Source organism: Rhinatrema bivittatum, chromosome 10 (assembly GCF_901001135.1).
Source record: "Rhinatrema bivittatum chromosome 10, aRhiBiv1.1, whole genome shotgun sequence".
NCBI classification, from domain to species: domain Eukaryota; kingdom Metazoa; phylum Chordata; class Amphibia; order Gymnophiona; family Rhinatrematidae; genus Rhinatrema; species Rhinatrema bivittatum.
The window spans coordinates 127,696,296-127,713,873 of NC_042624.1; the positions used below are offsets into that span (position 1 = coordinate 127,696,296).

At 46.8% G+C, this 17,578-nt stretch overlaps 1 protein-coding gene across 3 annotated transcripts in view; it reads right to left on the minus strand.

Moving 5' to 3' along the window:
• The window catches only part of CFAP57 (cilia and flagella associated protein 57), a 169,779-nt gene that overhangs the window by 69,137 nt on the left and 83,064 nt on the right, over nucleotides 1-17,578 (minus strand). For all 3 annotated transcript variants that reach the window (XM_029618441.1, XM_029618442.1, XM_029618443.1), the window contains 2 exons: nucleotides 15,040-15,195; nucleotides 4,109-4,202 (listed from right to left, as the gene is read on the minus strand). In XM_029618441.1, coding sequence (XP_029474301.1) covers nucleotides 4,109-4,202; nucleotides 15,040-15,195 — 250 coding nt within the window. The remainder of the gene's footprint in view (nucleotides 1-4,108; nucleotides 4,203-15,039; nucleotides 15,196-17,578) is intronic.

Consider the following 17,578-nt stretch of genomic DNA (forward strand, 5'->3'; position numbering starts at 1 on the left):
CTAATTTTCATTCCTGTAATACCACGGATTAGCAGAAAGATGAAAAGATGGAATCGGTAAAAAATGGACTTTATTGAAACTTGCCCGACTCTGGCCGAGTTTCGCTCTATCGAGCTGCCTCAGGGGCTTATTGAACCATTTAACTTGGCTCTATTAATTCCAATGTTTTTCAAGGATGAAGGAACATGAGTCAACACACCAAACAAACGCAGCATTTGTTAGAGCGGTATATGACTGGGTGCCATTCTATTGAAGAATCGCATCAACACCGCTTGTACAAGTGACTTATGAATCGCAAATGACAGGTCCTAGAATACGTCAAGATTTGGTGTGTTGACTCATGTTCCTTCATCCTTGAAAAACATTGGAATTAATAGAGCCAAGTTAAATGGTTCAATAAGCCCCTGAGGCAGCTCGATAGAGCGAAACTCGGCCAGAGTCGGGCAAGTTTCAATAAAGTCCATTTTTTACCGATTCCATCTTTTCATCTTTCTGCTAATCCGTGGTATTACAGGAATGAAAATTAGCAGGTAAGAACCAATTTTCCTTTCCCTGTTTGTACCAGGATCAGTCCAGACAGCTGGGATATACCCACGCTTTCCTAAGAAGGGTGGGACTGCGAGAGCCGAAATTGCTGGCATCTGAATCCTGGAAGTCCAAACGGTAGTGTCTAGAAAAGGTGTGTAAAGACTTCCAGGTAGCCGTCCTGCAGATTTCCTGTGGGAAAACCAGCTGGCATTCCGCCCAGGAAGCTGCTTGTGCTTGGGTAGAGTGAGACTTCAGCCTGTCTGGGACCGGTCGACCAAGGCAGATATATGCAGACACAATGGACTCCTTCAACCAGTGACAGTAGGTTTGGATGCCTTCTGTCCTTTCTTTGCACCATGCCACAGCACAAAAAGGTGATCGGAAAAACGGAATCCTTTGGTAGCCTCCAGATAGTGCAACAAGGCCTGGCAAACATCCAGCCGTCTCAGTTCTCTTGAATGAGGATCCTTCAGCTGCACATCAATAAAGGCCGGAAGTTCCAATGACTGGTTCAGGTGAAAGGCGGAGACCACCTTTGGTAAAAAGGAAGGATGGAACCGTCCATAGTGAAACACCAGAATCAGCGATGCGGAGAAAAAGCTCCCTGCAGGATAAGGCCTGAAGCTCAGACACCCTCCTGGCTGAACAAATCGCCATAAAAAAAAAATATCTTCAGCATGAGATCCTTCATAGAGGCCTTCCTGAGTGGTTCAAAGGGGGCTCTCTTACAATTCCTGAAGCACCAAGTTCAGGTTCTAAGAGAGGCATAGACTGCGAGTCGGCATCAGGATGAAACACCAAAGAAGAACCCTTGATAGGGACCCTCAAACGTCCCACAGCTGAAACCTGAGCCTTCAGGGAATTGAAAGACAACCCTTTCTCTAGGCCATTCTGCAGAAAGGAAAGAACCAGGATTCGAAGACCTTCCAGACACGAACATATGCGAGGGACGGAGAGGTTTTCCGGGCCCACAGCAGGGTAGATATAACTGCCTTCAGATAGCCTTTCTTCCTCAACTATTTCCTCAACTGTTTCCTCTCAAAAGCCAGGCAAGACAAAAGCGATCTGCCTGACTGAAAAATATAGGGCCCTGGCGCAGGAGATTTGGAAGATGACCCAGATGCAGGGGCCCGTCCAAGGCCAGATTCACGAGATCCACGAACCAAGGCCTTTGGTGCCTTGGTTTGTGGCCTTTGGGAGCCACAAGAATCATTCATCCCAGGTGAAGTTCTATCCTCCTGAGTACTTTGCCCACCAGTGGCCAAGAAGGGAACACGTAAAGGAGAATACCGATCGGCCAAGGGACCACCAGAGTATCGACTCCCTCCATGCCGTAATCCCTTCTGTGACTGAAGAAGCACTGTGCCTTAGCATTTGCGTGAGTCGCCATCAGGTCCACTTGAGGTTCGCCTCACCTGCGACATATCAGGCACATGGCAATTTCGGACAGCTCCCATTCTCCTAGCTACTTTCGGCTGAGGAAGTTCGCTTGTATGTTGGTCGATCCCGCTATGTGAGACGCTGCCAACATCTCTAAATGTTGCTCCACCCAGGACAACAGCATCTCCGCTTCGAGAGCTACAAGACGACTCTTGTTCCTCCCTGCCTATTGATATAGGCCTCGGTCATCGCATTGTCCGACAAGACTCTGACCGCCTGATTGCGCAGTAAGAGGAGGAAGCTCTCCAGGGCCAGCCAAACGGCCCTTGTCTCAAGGCGACTGGAAGTTCAACCATCTGCCTCCCTGTAATGTCTCTCGGTATAAAGATACCCTACTCGCCAGAGCTGTTTCTCAGAGCTTGTACTGGGGTCTTGAGCCTCCCTGGAATGTCTCTCTCTATAAAGATACCCTACTCACCAGAGCTGTTCCTCAGAGCTCATACTGGGGTCCTGAGCCTCCCTGTAATGTCTCTATCTATAAAGATACCCTATTCACCAGAGCTGTTCATGAGAGCTCGTTCTGGGGTCCTGAGTCTCCTGGAATGTCTGACTTTATAAAGATACCCTACTCACCAGAGCTGTTCCTGAGAGCTCGTACTGGGGTCCTGAGTCTCCTGGAATGTCTGTCTCTAAAAAGGTACCCTACTCACCAGAGCTGTTCCTGAGAGCTCGTACTTGGGTCCTGAGCCTCCCTGGAATGTCTGTCTCTATAAAGATACCCTACTCACCAGAGCTGTTCCTGAGAGCTCGTACTTGGGTCCTGAGCCTCCCTGGAATGTCTGTCTCTATAAAGATACCCTACTCACCAGAGCTGTTCCTGAGAGCTCGTACTGGGGTCCTGAGCCTCCCTGTAATGTCTCTATCTATAAAGATACCCTATTCACCAGAGCTGTTCATGAGAGCTCGTTCTGGGGTCCTGAGTCTCCTGGAATGTCTGACTTTATAAAGATACCCTACTCACCAGAGCTGTTCCTGAGAGCTCGTACTGGGGTCCTGAGTCTCCTGGAATGTCTGTCTCTATAAAGATACCCTACTCACCAGAGCTGTTCCTGAGAGCTCGTACTGGGGTCCTGAGTCTCCTGGAATGTCTGACTTTATAAAGATACCCTACTCACCAGAGCTGTTCCTGAGAGCTCGTACTGGGGTCCTGAGCCTTCCTGTAATGTCTCTATCTATAAAGATACCCTACTCACCAGAGCTGTTCCTGAGAGCTCGTACTGGGGTCCTGAGTCTCCTGGAATGTCTGACTTTATAAAGATACCCTACTCACCAGAGCTGTTCCTGAGAGCTCGTACTGGGGTCCTGAGTCTCCTGGAATGTCTGTCTCTATAAAGATACCCTACTCACCAGAGCTGTTCCTGAGAGCTCGTACTGGGGTCCTGAGTCTCCTGGAATGTCTGACTTTATAAAGATACCCTACTCACCAGAGCTGTTCCTGAGAGCTCGTACTGGGGTCCTGAGTCTCCTGGAATGTCTGTCTCTATAAAGATACCCTACTCACCAGAGCTGTTCCTGAGAGCTCGTACTGGGGTCCTGAGCCTCCCTGGAATGTCTCTATCTATAAAGGTACCCTACTCACCAGAGCTGTTCCTGAGAGCTCGTACTGGGGTCCTGAGCCTCCCTGGAATGTCTGTCTCTATAAAGATACCCTACTCACCAGAGCTGTTCCTGAGAGCTCGTACTGGGGTCCTGAGCCTCCCTGGAATGTCTCTATCTATAAAGATACTCTACTCACCAGAGCTGTTCCTGAGAGCTCGTACTGGGGTCCTGAGTCTCCTGGAATGTCTGTCTCTATAAAGATACCCTACTCACCAGAGCTGTTCCTGAGAGCTCGTACTGGGGTCCTGAGTCTCCTGGAATGTCTCTATCTATAAAGATACCCTACTCACCAGAGCTGTTCCTGAGAGCTCGTACTGGGGTCCTGAGTTTCCTGGAATGTCTGTCTCTATAAAGATACCCTACTCACCAGAGCTGTTCCTGAGAGCTCGTACTGGGGTCCTGAGTCTCCTGGAATGTCTGTCTCTATAAAGGTACCCAACTAAATAGACCCGTTCCTGAGAGTTCATACCGAGGTCATGCCTTGCAGCGCTTCAATATAGAAACAATTGCCCTCCCAATACATTTCCCTGAGAACTCATACCGAGGTCCTGCACCTCCCTGGAGTGGTTCTCCAAAATTTCTGCTACATCATCTTGATTCTTCAACTCTTGTTTTTCTTTATCGGTCTTGAGAAGCTGAAAAATGTGGAAAACATTTACATGAATAAATTCTGAAAAACGAACCTTATGTAACACAGGAGTAATTTTTCAGAGGGATCTAGCAGGTCAAGTAAGGACACAGCAAAATCTATCTAAAGCACACCACTCAATGCAGCGAACTGATCCAAGTAAACCTAAACAATCTAGAGCAGAAATGCTCTGTCGCTGTCAGTACTCAACTTATAAAGTGATAATGTGGTATTTAAAGTGTTTTAATAAAGTGTATCCCTACACAATGAGTGGTATTGGTTTTATGTTAATGTCTACAAATCATTTATCTGAATAATAATTATGGAGTCAGAGAAAGGTTTCATATATCGTGTAGGTGCCCAGCACCACAACTCAGTGGTGTTATAATCATCAACCTTCCTCCTCCTCCTTGTGAACTTTTTTTTGGTTTTTGGAGAATTATAACTTTGTGTTGTCCCCAAAAAAAACCTGAGGACTCTTCCGTGGCAATGCAGTGTTATTAAATGCCATTTTTACTCCAGTCTACACAAATAAAAGGGGTCGGCTTTAACCTGATGGATCATTCTTCCTGGCGATCCAGAGAGGAAGATCGCCTCGTGGCAGAGACAACCAGGACAGCATGAATTGCTGACAAAAGAGTTTCGGACTCCGTGAGGTTGGTTTGAGCAGTCACCTAAGCCCCTGAGGAAAGGCTTCAACGTCTGAAACATGCAACATTCATGTCGGGACCATTCTTGAAAAGACGGACACACCAACTATTACCGGGGAAGTCTGATTTTTTACTCTTTATTTACACCATTTTGGAGTCTCATAGAATTTTCACTGCAGAATACGCATTTAATAACACTGCATTGCCACGGAAGAGTCCTCAGGTTTTTTTTGGGGACAACACAAAGTTATAATTCTCCAAAAACCAAAAAAAAGTTCACAAGGAGGAGGAGGAAGGTTGATGATTATAACACCACTGAGTTGTGGTGCTGGGCACCTACACGATATATGAAACCTTTCTCTGACTCCATAATTATTATTCAGATAAATGATTTGTAGACATTAACATAAAACCAATACCACTCATTGTGTAGGGATACACTTTATTAAAACACTTTAAATACCACATTATCACTTTATAAGTTTAGTACTGACAGCGACAGAGCATTTCTGCTCTAGATTGTTTAGGTCAAGTAAGGACACAGCCTGTTAGATCAAAACCTATGAAAATTTTCAAGCATCTACTGGTGGATTTCAACAGGGAGAAGAAATTTGGTTAGTGCTAATTGTCAGTGCTGGTGGGCTAACTTAGGCTTAGATTCATCGTTTTGCTATAAATTTCGCATGAGAGAGAGAGGGAGGGAAACTCAACATGGATGAATGTGTCAGTTTACTATTTATTTCAGTGTAACAGGGAGAATTTTAAACTCTGGGTGAGGGTTTGGGGGTGTTGAAGGCTTGGGGGGGGGTAGTTGAAGATACATCGTAACAGGTACATAAGGCAGAGTATGCACGTGTCATTAGGAGTGCTGAAATTTGAAAGAAAAGGAGTTTTTTTTAATTGTACTCTCTACCTAGCCTGTAAGGTTGACTATTCTTTCTACCTAGCCTAGATGCAAGGATAACTTGTTTAATTCTATTTATTTAGGAATAACCTAGTGGTTAGAGCAGTGGGCTACGAACCAGGAGAGCAGGGTTCAAGTCTTGCTGTTGCTCCTTGTGACCTTGGGCAAGTCACTTTACCCTCCATTGCCTCAGGTACAAAACTTAGATTGTAAGCCCTCTGGGGATAGAGAAATACCCACCGTACCTGAATGTAAACTGATGTGATATCTCAATCAAATGTTAGTATATAAAAAAATAATATACTGACATTCATGATACAAATCATATCGGTGAACAAGGGGGTTATAACATTAACATTGAAGAAGAAGCAAAAGTTACAATAAAACAAGGTCATGGGAACTTGGGAGCAGAAGAAGCCAGAGGCAGAGGGTTTAAGGTAGTAAACTTAACAAGGTAGTAAACTTAACAAGGATATACTGGAGGTGCCTTGTGTCAGATATAGAGTGCTCTGTACAAGTGGCACTTATATATGATCCGTACTAGCTACGAATGCAAAACGGTGTCAATAAGGGGGGATTAGTAGGAGAGAGGGGGAGGCTTGCTGGGGTCGAGGAGTTGGGGGGGAGTGGGCTGGGGTGAGGGGGAGGCTTGCTGGGGTCAAGGAGTTGGGGGGGGGGGGGTGGGCTTGGATGAGGGGGAGGCTTGTTGAAACAGCCAGGTCTTGAGTTTTTTCCTAAAGTCTGAGATCTGGAGGAATGGCATTCCAGATGGTTGGTCCCGCTGTCGAGAAGGCCCGTTCTCTGGTGGCTGTATGAAGGGTTGATTTGGTTGTAGGGGCGTGCAGGGTTCCTTTGTAAGCTTCTCTGATTGGTCTTGTAGAGGTGTGGAGTCTAAATGGGATCTGAAGGTCAAGAGGGAGCTGATTGTGAATGGTTTTGTGAATGATAGTGAGGGACTTGTGTAGGATTCTAAAACTTATTGGGAGCCAGTGCAGATTCCTGAGGATGGGTGTGATGTGATCTCCTCGGTTGGTATTTGTCAGGATTCTGGCAGCCGCGTTCTGGAGCATCTGAAGTGGTTTAGTGGTGGAAGTGGGGAGACCTAATAGGAGAGCGTTACAGTAGTCTATCCTGGAAAATAGAGTGGCTTGGAGGACTGTCCTGAAGTCGTGGAAATGGAGGAGTAGTTTAAGTCTTTTTAGAACTTGTAATTTGTAGAAGCAGTCCTTGGTCTAGTCAGCTATGTCTATGTCTATGTCTAGTCAGCTATGTCTATACTTGAACTGAGAAGAGCTCCTTAACTTCCCCATGACCCAACCTAGCATTCATCTCCCTTCCTTCCTCGAAGACCTGGCTATACATCTTAGTTCTTCCTGGACAGGCTGCCACTTTCTCATAGTTTGCCTAATTGAAATCCTCCAGACTGGGCATGTGTTGTAGCATTCCTGCTCTAATTCCACCCCTATGGAATTCAATAACACAGTACGATCCTTCCTCAACAAGCTTTTTGCTCTATTAACCGGGATTGTTGACAGTACCTTCAGTGATGACTGTGGGGCAGATTTTCAAAGGGGTACGCGCGTACCCCCCGAAAACCTGCCCCAAGCTCACCCTGTGTGCGCCGAGCCTATGTTGAATAGGCTCAGCGGTGCGCGCAAGCCCCAGGACGCGTATAAGTCCCAGGGTTTTCCTGGGGGGGGGTGTCGGGGCTTGTCGGGGGTGTGTCACGGTGGCGCGTCATCCGGGGGCAGGGCCGTGGGTGTGGTTCCGGCGCGAGGGTGTGGCTGAGGCCTCCGAAACTGCTCCCAGGCCGGGGAATCGCGTGCCGGCGGCCGGCCCGGCATTCGCAACAAAGGTAGGGGGGGTTTAGATAGGGCTGGGGGGGTGGGTTAGGTAGGGGAAGGGAGGGGGTGGAAGGAAAGTTCCCTCCGAGGCAGGCTGTGCGGCTCGGCGCACGCAGGCTGCCGATTTTGCGCAGCCTTGCGCGTGCCAACCCCGGATTTTAAAAGATACGTGCGGCTATGCGAGTATCTATTAAAATCTGGCGTACACGTGTTTGCACCGGTCACGTGAACAAAAGTACGCGCGGGCGCAGTTTTTTAAAATCTACCCCTATGTGTCTTCCTAGAATTGTTCAAGAATTTCTCTTGCAATGGGTCCTATTATACAGAATCATTTTCCTTTTGAAATATTTATTTATTTATTTATTTAGAAACTTTTATATACGTTGTGAAAAAGGTTGTTTGACCTTTTGGAAGAAAGTTAAAGCATTTTACTTTTCACAGGCTTTTTCTACAGCCTAATTCTTAATAAAGTTGTTTGTTTTTTTAAATATGTATTTGTACAACTATTTGTTTAAATTATATTTTATATTTTTAGTTTATAATCTGCTTAGGTTCAGTGGCATAGAAATGCTGTAAAATAAATATAAATAAATAAATGCAGGCAAAAGCTTTTAAGAATAGCAGGGTAATAGTATTATGTCATTTGTAAATATATTGTTTAATTCTATTATGGAAGTAGTATTTTTTATCTGCTTAGATTGGAAGATATGTAGACTACAACATTTTTAAATAAATAAACGTACATGCATTGTGGAACACAACTGTGGGGAGGATAGGCAATTTTGAGAGAGATGATTTACGCAAGTAAATAATTTTGGATTAGTTTTATGAGCTAGTATAGGTTAGTATGTGTTTGCAAGTGTAAAGAATTATTCTGATTATTTATTTATTTAAAATATTTATAGGCTGATCTAGCGCATGTTCTAAATGGCTTCTAAATGTTACAGTCATAAAATACAAAACCAAACAAATTGACAAAGACATGACAATAGTAAAATGTACTCAAACTCAAAAAATGTTTACAAAATTCATAGGCACAGAAATGATAAACCAATAAACAAAACCAATGAATAAAAACAGCACAAGCAATCATAACTGACTGTGGTTATATATCATTCCGATTTTGTGAGTTAGTAAAGATTAGTATTTGTAAGTACTAGAATTGTGAGTTTGCAAAAGCCATCTACTAGATTTGAAAAGGAGGGACAATAACTTTCAAACAAGTGTGATCGTGCCAATGAACACCTACAAAGGGGTAGATTTTATAAATTTACACGCGCGCGTACTTTTGTTCGTGCAACAGGCGCGAACAAAATTACGCTGGATTTTATAAGATACGCGCGTAGCCGCGCGTATCTTATAAAATCCGGGGTCGGCGCGCACAAGGGGGTGCACATTTGTGCAACCTGCGCGCGCCGAGCCCGGCGCGTGCTGCCTGTTCCCTCCGAGGCCGGTCCGAAATCGGAGCGGCCTCAGAGGGAACTTTCCTTCCACCTCCCCTCACCTTCCCCTCCCTTCCCCTACCTAACCGATCCCCCCGGCCCTATCTAAACCCCCCCCACCTTTGTTGGCAGATTTACGCCTGCCAAAAGCAGGCGTAAATCTGCGCACGCCAGCGGGCTGCTGGCGCGTCATCACCCGACCCGGGGGCTGGTCCGGAGGCCTCGACCTCGCCCCCGGGCCGGCGTCACACCCCTGACACGCCTCCTGCCCGCCCCGAAATTCATGCCGCCCACCCGACACGCCCCCGACATGCCCCCTTTGCAAAGCCCCGGGACTTACGCACGTGCCGGGGCTTGCGCGCGCCGCCGAGTCTATGCAAAATAGGCTCGGCGCGCAGGGGGGGTTTGGGGTAGGTTTTCGGGGGATACGCGCGTACCCCTTTGAAAATCTACCCCACAGAAGGCCATTTTGTATCGTGTATACACACCTTGCAAAATGCACATACCTTTAGCCCTATGCACACATGCACACGCATGTGCGTCAAATATAGCTAATGAAAAAAATTATTTATGCGTGCTAGTGTGAGGCGCAACGTTAGACTCAGCTTGCTGTCCTTGGAAAACCTGCAGCAGTCGTTCAGTAGGAGAGCCTCCCACAGACATGGAGTATGTAGTGCATGGGGGGGCATTAGGTGCTGGGGGTGGGGCACTAGGGGCTGGAGTGGGTATGTATTGCATGGAGGGGGTACTAGGTTGGCAGAACTGGCCAAAATATAGCACCAGAGTAAATATGTTTGCCTGTGTAATGTAATATATATTAAAATATGTTTTTGTATATATATAACATTAAATAGGCAAACATGTTTACTCTGGTGCTATATTTTGGCCAATTGTGGCTTAATGTTTATATATATATAGCCAATGTCACATATTGTTAGGGCCTGTTGCTTGGTTCTTTGAACTCCACAAAACTGTTCCCTCTATGTAAAGAGATATTCCCACTGCCTGCACTGCACGGCTCCGTTAATAGTGACCTAGGCATTCGGGCCCTTCATGCAGGCTGCCTGTGCAGGTGCCTTCGCATGACTTCTATGTACAGTAGTGAAGTACAAAGAATCATGTACCCACTTCAGTCATGACGACATACCATTATGGAGGTCACAGAAACTTTGTCATTTTATTCCTTCCTATAGATTGAGAACCTAAAGAAGAACCTTCTTTAGGTTGCGCCTAAATAAGAAGTCACTTCTTATGCAGGTGGTTGCGCCTGCATAAGAAGTGACTGGACTGGCTGCAGGCTCAGAGGGTTGGGCTGGGAGGTAAGTTGTTTCTCTAGCCATCAAGGCCATATTCACATGGTCTGTATAGGTCCAGCTTTGTATCAGCACACACACATGGGCCTACTGCTCTGCATGACCCTGCCCCTGCGTTCAGCTTACAAAAATCCTCATTCACATGTACGTACATTGATAAAGTTCTCGAGGTCACAGCAGTGCCTCAGGGATCTCTCCACTAACCCAGTTCCTTGGTCTCACTACACTATCACTTATGCTAATTAACGCCCAGTCCCTCTCCAAAAAAACTCACATACTTGATGACCTCCTTCACGACCACAAACCTGATATATGTGTAGTTACCGAGACCTGGCTCAAGGACACCGACACAGTGATCATAATCCAGCTCCCTACACATACTTACGACATTTTCTCGCTGCCCAGGACAAAAAAAAGAGGAGGTGGCTTACTCCTAGCCGCCAGCAAAACCCTCAACCTCAGGCCTTTGAACAGCAGCCCCCCACCCAGGCTAGAAGTTGGCCTTTTCAAATCTGCAAAGCTACAAATATGCCTTGTATATGCCCCTCCAGGCCTACTGGAACAGAATCCCTCCCCACTCATTGAACTGATATCCAACAACATCAACAACGAAAGACCAGACTTCAATCTACATGTAGACTCCCAACCCCTATCACCGTCTTGTGAAACCCTCTTAGCTGCTTTACAGGCCCTCGGCTTTGCTCAAGTCATCACCACCCCCACCCACAAAGCGGGGCATACTCTAGACCTCCTTTTCATCAACTCCTACCTACAGACCCCCCCCTGCGCGCGCCGAGCCTATTTTGCATAGGCTCGGCGGCGTGCGCAAGTCCTGGGATGCACGTAAGTCCCGGGGCTTGCATGGAGAGGAGTGTCGGGGGGCGTGCCGGGAGTGACGCAGCGTTTCAGGGGTGTGTTGGGAGTGACGCGGCGTTTCGGGGGCATGTCCGGGGGCGTGACAGCGGCCCCTGGACCAGCTCCCGAACCGGAACATGGAGCACGGCAGCCGGCCCAGCGCACGTAACTTTCGTGATAGAGGTAGGGGGGAGGTTTAGATAGGGCCGGGGGGGTGGGTTAGATAGGGGAAGGGAGGGGAAGGTGGGGGGAGGGCGTAGGGAACGGAGGCAGGCTGCGCAGCTCAGCGCGCGCAGGCTGCCGATTTTGGGCAGCCTTGCGCGCGCCGACCCCAGATTTTAAATGGATACTCGTGGCTACACGCGTATCTAATGAAATCCTGCGTACTCTTGTTCGCGCCTGGTGTGCGAACAAAAGTACGCGTGTGCGCAGATTTATAAAATCTGCCCCTCTACCTCTCCCATCTTACTTCTTAGACTTCTGGTATTGGCATACAGACATTTCAAAGTCTGTTTTTTGTTTGTAATAATAACCTGCTTTTCAGTTGTTAGGGATAATTTGAAAATCATTAGCTTCGGTGATTTTTTACATATAGGCACATGGACTATGTTTGCTATTATTGGAACCTCTCTTTGGGATGCCCTAACTCTCCTGTTTCATTAGTATCCTTCAAGGATACATTTCTCTGAACCATGCACTGCTGAGTGACTGTCGGCTTTCCCCCTTGTTCTAGTTTAAAAGCTGCTCTTTCTCCTTTTTGAAAGTTAGTGCCAGCAGCTTGGTTTCATTCTGGTTAAAGTGGAGCCCATCCTTTCGGAAAAGTCTCCCCCTTCCCCAAAAGGTTCCCCAGTTCCTTACAAAACTGAATCCCTCTTCCCTGCACCATTGTCTCATCCATGCACTGAAACTCTGGAGCTCTGCCTGCCTCTGGGGACCTGCGCATGGAACAGGAAATATCTCAGAGAAAGCCACCCTGGAGGTTCTGGATTTCAGCTTTCTATCTAAAATCCTAAATTTGGCTTCCAGAACCTCCCTCCCACATTTTCCTATGTCGTTGGTACCCCCATGTACCATGACAGCCGGCTCCTTCCCAGCACTGTCTATAATCCTATCTAGGTGACGCGTGAAGTCTGCCACCTTCGCACCGGGCAGGCAAGTTACCAGGCGGTCTTCACGTCCACCAGCAACCCTGCTATCTACATTTCTAATAATTGAATCACCAGCTATGATGGCCGGCCTAACTCTTCCCTCCTGGGCAGTAGCCCTGGGAGACTTGTCTTCGGTGTGAGAGGACAATACATCACCTGGAGAGCAGGTCCTTGCTACAGGATCACTTCCTGCTACCCCAGGGTGATGTTCTTCTAGTGGGAGACCTTTCTGATCCAAGGCAGCACTGGGGCTGCCAGACTGGATTTGGGACTTGGCTACTATGTCCCTGAAGGTCTCATCAATGTACCTCTTTGTCTGCCTCAGCTCCTCCAAGTCTGCTACTCTAGCTTCCAGAGATCGGTCTCGTTCCCTGAGAGCCAGGAGCTCTTTGCACTGAGTGCACACATACAATCTCTCACTGGCAGGTAAAAAATCATACATGTGACACTCAATGCAAAAGATTGGAAAGCCCCCCTCTTGCTGCTGGACTGCTGCCTTCATCTTAGTTTTATTGAGTTCCTAGTTAAATTTAGGATACTAAGGGAGTTGGAATTAGAGTACTTTAAATTCACAGGTGAATATTCTAGTTAATCAGCTAATGTCCTACAAGGGGATGATCAGACTTTCAGTAAGGGCTGGTACAATAGTATGATTTAGATAAGACCCTGATTGATTTTTTAATGAGAAAGTGTTTCTTGCCTAAAAATCAAGAGTTGAGTGGATGGGAAATACAGACATTAGAATTAACTATCTCTGGTTTGCTTATTACCTCAGACACACAAACTCTAAAGAATATATCCCTCTATTTCACCTTTCACGAAATATTTATAAGTCCAAAGATTTCCCAAAGCAATACTTACCAATCCTCTTTAACCACCATTAAATTGAACTTCACTCAGTTAATTGAAGCGTCTGAGATTCGTGCGCCTAATGGCGCGCTTCCAGTCCTCTTCTACTGAAAGGGTGTGGGGCCTCTGGAAGCTGGGGCTGTGGAATTCAATCCCTGGAACGCTTGCGGTGACTTCTGAACTCCTCTCCCGGGGAATGCTGGGAGCAGTATGCAGATGAGCCTACCGGTCCTCTTCTACTGCCTATTTATATTCTTCAGTCTCTCCTCATAGATCTTCTAATACAGAGAATTCCACCTGAGCCTCCAGGCAGCGCTGACAGAGTTTAGAGGGTACACCAAGGTTTAATGCCCTAATATGGCAAGCAGCACACACTGCAAGGCGCTCAGGCTTCTTTATTATCGGCGCTATGGTATGTGTCCACTATTAACATGCTCAACAGCGTCTGACAACAGAGCATCAAACTGTGTATCCGTCCAAAATAAGGATGCCCCAAAAAAAGGAACATCTATTTCTGGATGCTCAACCTGGATGTCCAAAAACTGGATGCAGAAACCTGGACATCCAAGACCTGGATGCACAAAAATTTTGGACATCCAAGAATGCGGCCCAGGCAGATGCCCCAGCTGGATGCGCAGGCACAAACTGAATGCAGGCTCAGATGTGCGACGGACATGTGCAGAACAAAAACATGTGAATACCGCTGCAGCCTACCACACAGCACCACAGAAAACCCTGAGAACGGGGCCTAGCCTAAACAGGCCACTCAACCTGGCAGAGTACTGTGATCCCCAAACCCTCTACAGAGGCGGGAAACAACCTCGGATCTGCACACTGAGTCTAGGAGTCTGGAAAGGGGGGGGGGGCCTTAATACTCTCTACCTCCTTACTCTCTTGTTATTTATTTATTTGCAACTCTTTACCTGAGCTTGGTCCATCCCAGCCGAGTACAGCTCCAGTCTGTGGGCTACGGCCTTCACCGCCATGCACGGCTTCCTGCAACCACTAGCCTTTCAGCTGGATCTCCCATGAGCTAAGTCCACACTGGGAACCGGCTACTGGACCAAGGCAATCAACTGCAAGCCTTTCAGCTGGATCTCCCATGAGCTAAGTCCACACTGGGAACCGGCTACTGGACCAAGGCAATCAAATGCAAGCCTTTCAGCTGGATCTCCCATGAGCTAAGTCCACACTGGGAACTGGCTACCAGACAAAGGCACTCAACTGCTAGCCTTTCAGCTGGATCTCCCATGAGCTAAGTCCACACTGGGAACTGGCTACCAGGCAAAGGCACTCAACTGCTAGCCTTTCAGCTGGATCTCCCATCAGCTAAATTCACACCAGGAACCGGCTACTGGACCAAGGCAATCAACTGGGGAAGGGATTGAATGGATATCATCCCAGGAGAAACTCGATTGAGGGAGGACCTTTTGGTATCAGTTCAGGAGAGCGGTGCATATAGTCTCCTTTAATTTCATCCTTTCTCCTTTATCTCACTTTTTTTTTTAAAGCAATCTCCCAATAGGGAGATGCACATCACCATCTGCTGGAGTCGGAGAATACCGGAGGTCTGATATCACTGCAGGGGTATATATACTGTGATGTTAGCGTTGCTCCATCTCCATCTGCGTAGAGGGACATACCACACGTGTTCTGGAACCACCCGTCTAAGCGCTAAGAAACTGGGTTTAAAATGGTTTGGATAAGTTCCTTGAGGAGAAGTCCATAAACTGCTATTAATCAATAAGGAATAGTAGCTTGGGATCTATTTAATGTTTAGGTACTTACCTGATTTTTAGTTACTAAATAGGAATAGCCTTAAGTTGCTTTGCATCTTACCTGATTTTTGGTTTTCAGAGACTCCATCTCCTGGATGAATTTTTCCGTTAACTCTTTGATTTTCTCGTTATAGTTCATGTCTTTCAGTCGCAACTGGTACTCATTCTCCATTTTTAGCTCCTCTACACGTGTCTTCAATTCCAGCATCACCTGGTTCTGGAAAAAGAGAGAGATCAGAGGAGAGTCACAAGTTAGTTAGAAAAATTATTGGTTTAGAGTTTCTCCCTAGTCAGAAAACTTTGAGCATTATGTCTATTAACCCCCTCCTTGCCACACAGTCCCTTCCAATAAAAAAATTTAAGGACATAAGAATTACCTACCTGGGTCAGATCAAAGATCCATATAATCTAGCATTCGATTTCCGAAAAATGGCTAGCAGTGGAAACTTAGAGGAAGTATGTAAGAAGCAGGGCACATACAGCACTGTCCATCTGTTGTCAGATGAATTTGACAGGCCATCCCTGACTGTTACATTAAATAGCCTATGATTCATCTCTCTTCTACAATTTAGTCTAATGCCTTTCCAGTTATATTATTTAATACTTCCATAATATCATGTAACAATGAGCTTCACAAGTGATGTGTGAAGATTTCTTGGTAACTCTTCACAATCAGTCCTGGTTTTGATACATCTCTCCCATTTCTTCCCATCACTGCCATGTTCTCTCTTGACATTCCTTTGTACTCCAATGTCTATTTCACATTCTTTCCCTCCCTTTCTGCCATAATCCTCCTTCCTACTTATTTCTAGGGCTGGTGTAAGAAAATTAGGCATCCTTGACAAACCTTCAGCCTTGTGTCCTTTGTCAATTAACTTTTAGGCTTATAAGCCACTAGGGATGTGAATCGTTTTTTGACGATTTAAAAAAATCGTCAGATATATTTTAAATCGTCAAAAATCGTTAGAGTCGCGATACAATAGACATTCCCCCGATTTATCGTGAAAAATCGTAAATCGGGGGAGGGGGGAGGGCGGGAAAACCGGCACACCAAAACAACCCTAAAACCCACCCCGACCCTTTAAAACAAATCCCCCACCCTCCCGAACCCCCCCAACATGTTTTAAATTACCTGGTGGTCCAGTGGGGGGGTCCCGGCGCGATCTCCCGCTCTTGGGCCATCGGCGCCATTTTGGCTGCCACTAATATAAATGGCGCCGATGGCCTGATAAAAAAAAAACCCACCCGACCCTTTAAAATTACCCCCTTAGCCTCCCCCACTCTCCCGACACCCCCCCAAAACTTTTTACACATACCTGGTGGTCCAGGGGGGCCGCAGCAGCGATCTCCCATTCCCACGCTTTCAGCTGAGCTAAAAAAAATGGCGCCGATGGCCCTTTGCCCTTACCATGTGAGAGGGCAAAGGTAGCGCCGGCGCCATTTTGAATATTGGCAATACGGCCCGCGTGCAGGAGATCGCTCCCGGACCCCCGCTGGACCCCCAGGGACTTTTGGCCAGCTTGGGGGGGCATCCTGACCCCCACAAGACTTGCCAAAAGTCCAGCGGGGGTCCGGGAGCGACCTCCTGCACTCCGGCCGTATTGCCAGTACTCAAAATGGCGCCGGCGCTACCTTTGCCCTCACTATGTCATAGGGGCCGACGGTCGGTCCCAAACGCACTTGTGGCCGAAGCAGGAAGCAAGCGAACAGGCTCTCCCTAAAAAGGCGAATCTCCCGCGCAAACCCGAATCCCATCGGCATCTGACATCACAGGGGGCGTGGCCAACCCCGATTCGCGCGGGACTGCACTGCCAGCATCAGGAAGAGACGCCAATGCCCGCGGAGGAGGTAACAATGAGTTGTTGTTGATGGAGACTTTGAAATATCTGTCTTTTAGGAACGATGTGAACCAGTCTAGAGTTTTGCCAGAGAGACCTAAGTTTGCAAGTCTGGATATTAGACTTTTGTGGTCTACTGTGTCAAATGCTGTGGAAAGGTCGAGGAGGATTAGTAAATGGCTTAGTTTGTTATCGAAGCCTCTTAGTATATTGTTTGACAGGTTGAGCAGAAGAGTTTCGGTGCTGAGGTTTTTCCTGAAGCCGTGTTGTGTGGGATGTAGTATTTTGTAGTTATCGAGGTGTTCATTGAGCTGTTTCAGGACCGCTTTCTCTGTCAGTTTTGCGAGTAGGGTTAGGTTTGATATTGGACGGTAGTTGTTCAAGTCGTCTGGATTCAGGTTCTTCCTTTTTGATTGTTGCAATTTTTAACTTGACTGGTAGCACACCATCTTCCAGAGATTTATTGATAATTACTGTTACTGTTGGGGCTATGGAATGAGCAATTTCCTTTAGCTCTCGAGTGGGGATGATGTCTAGGTCATGTCATGCTGGGTTTATTTTTCTTAGCATTTTTTCTGTCTCTGTGGTGGAGATACGTTCGAAGTTAGACCATGGTGTTATATTTGTTGTGGATATTTGGACTTCTTTAATTGAGGAATTGTTGATGGCATCAGTTATTTTGCTTATTTTGTTCTTGAAGAACATAGCTAAGTCTTGGCTTAAATTTTTGGTTTCCGTTGTGTGGGAGTTTATATTTTCCGA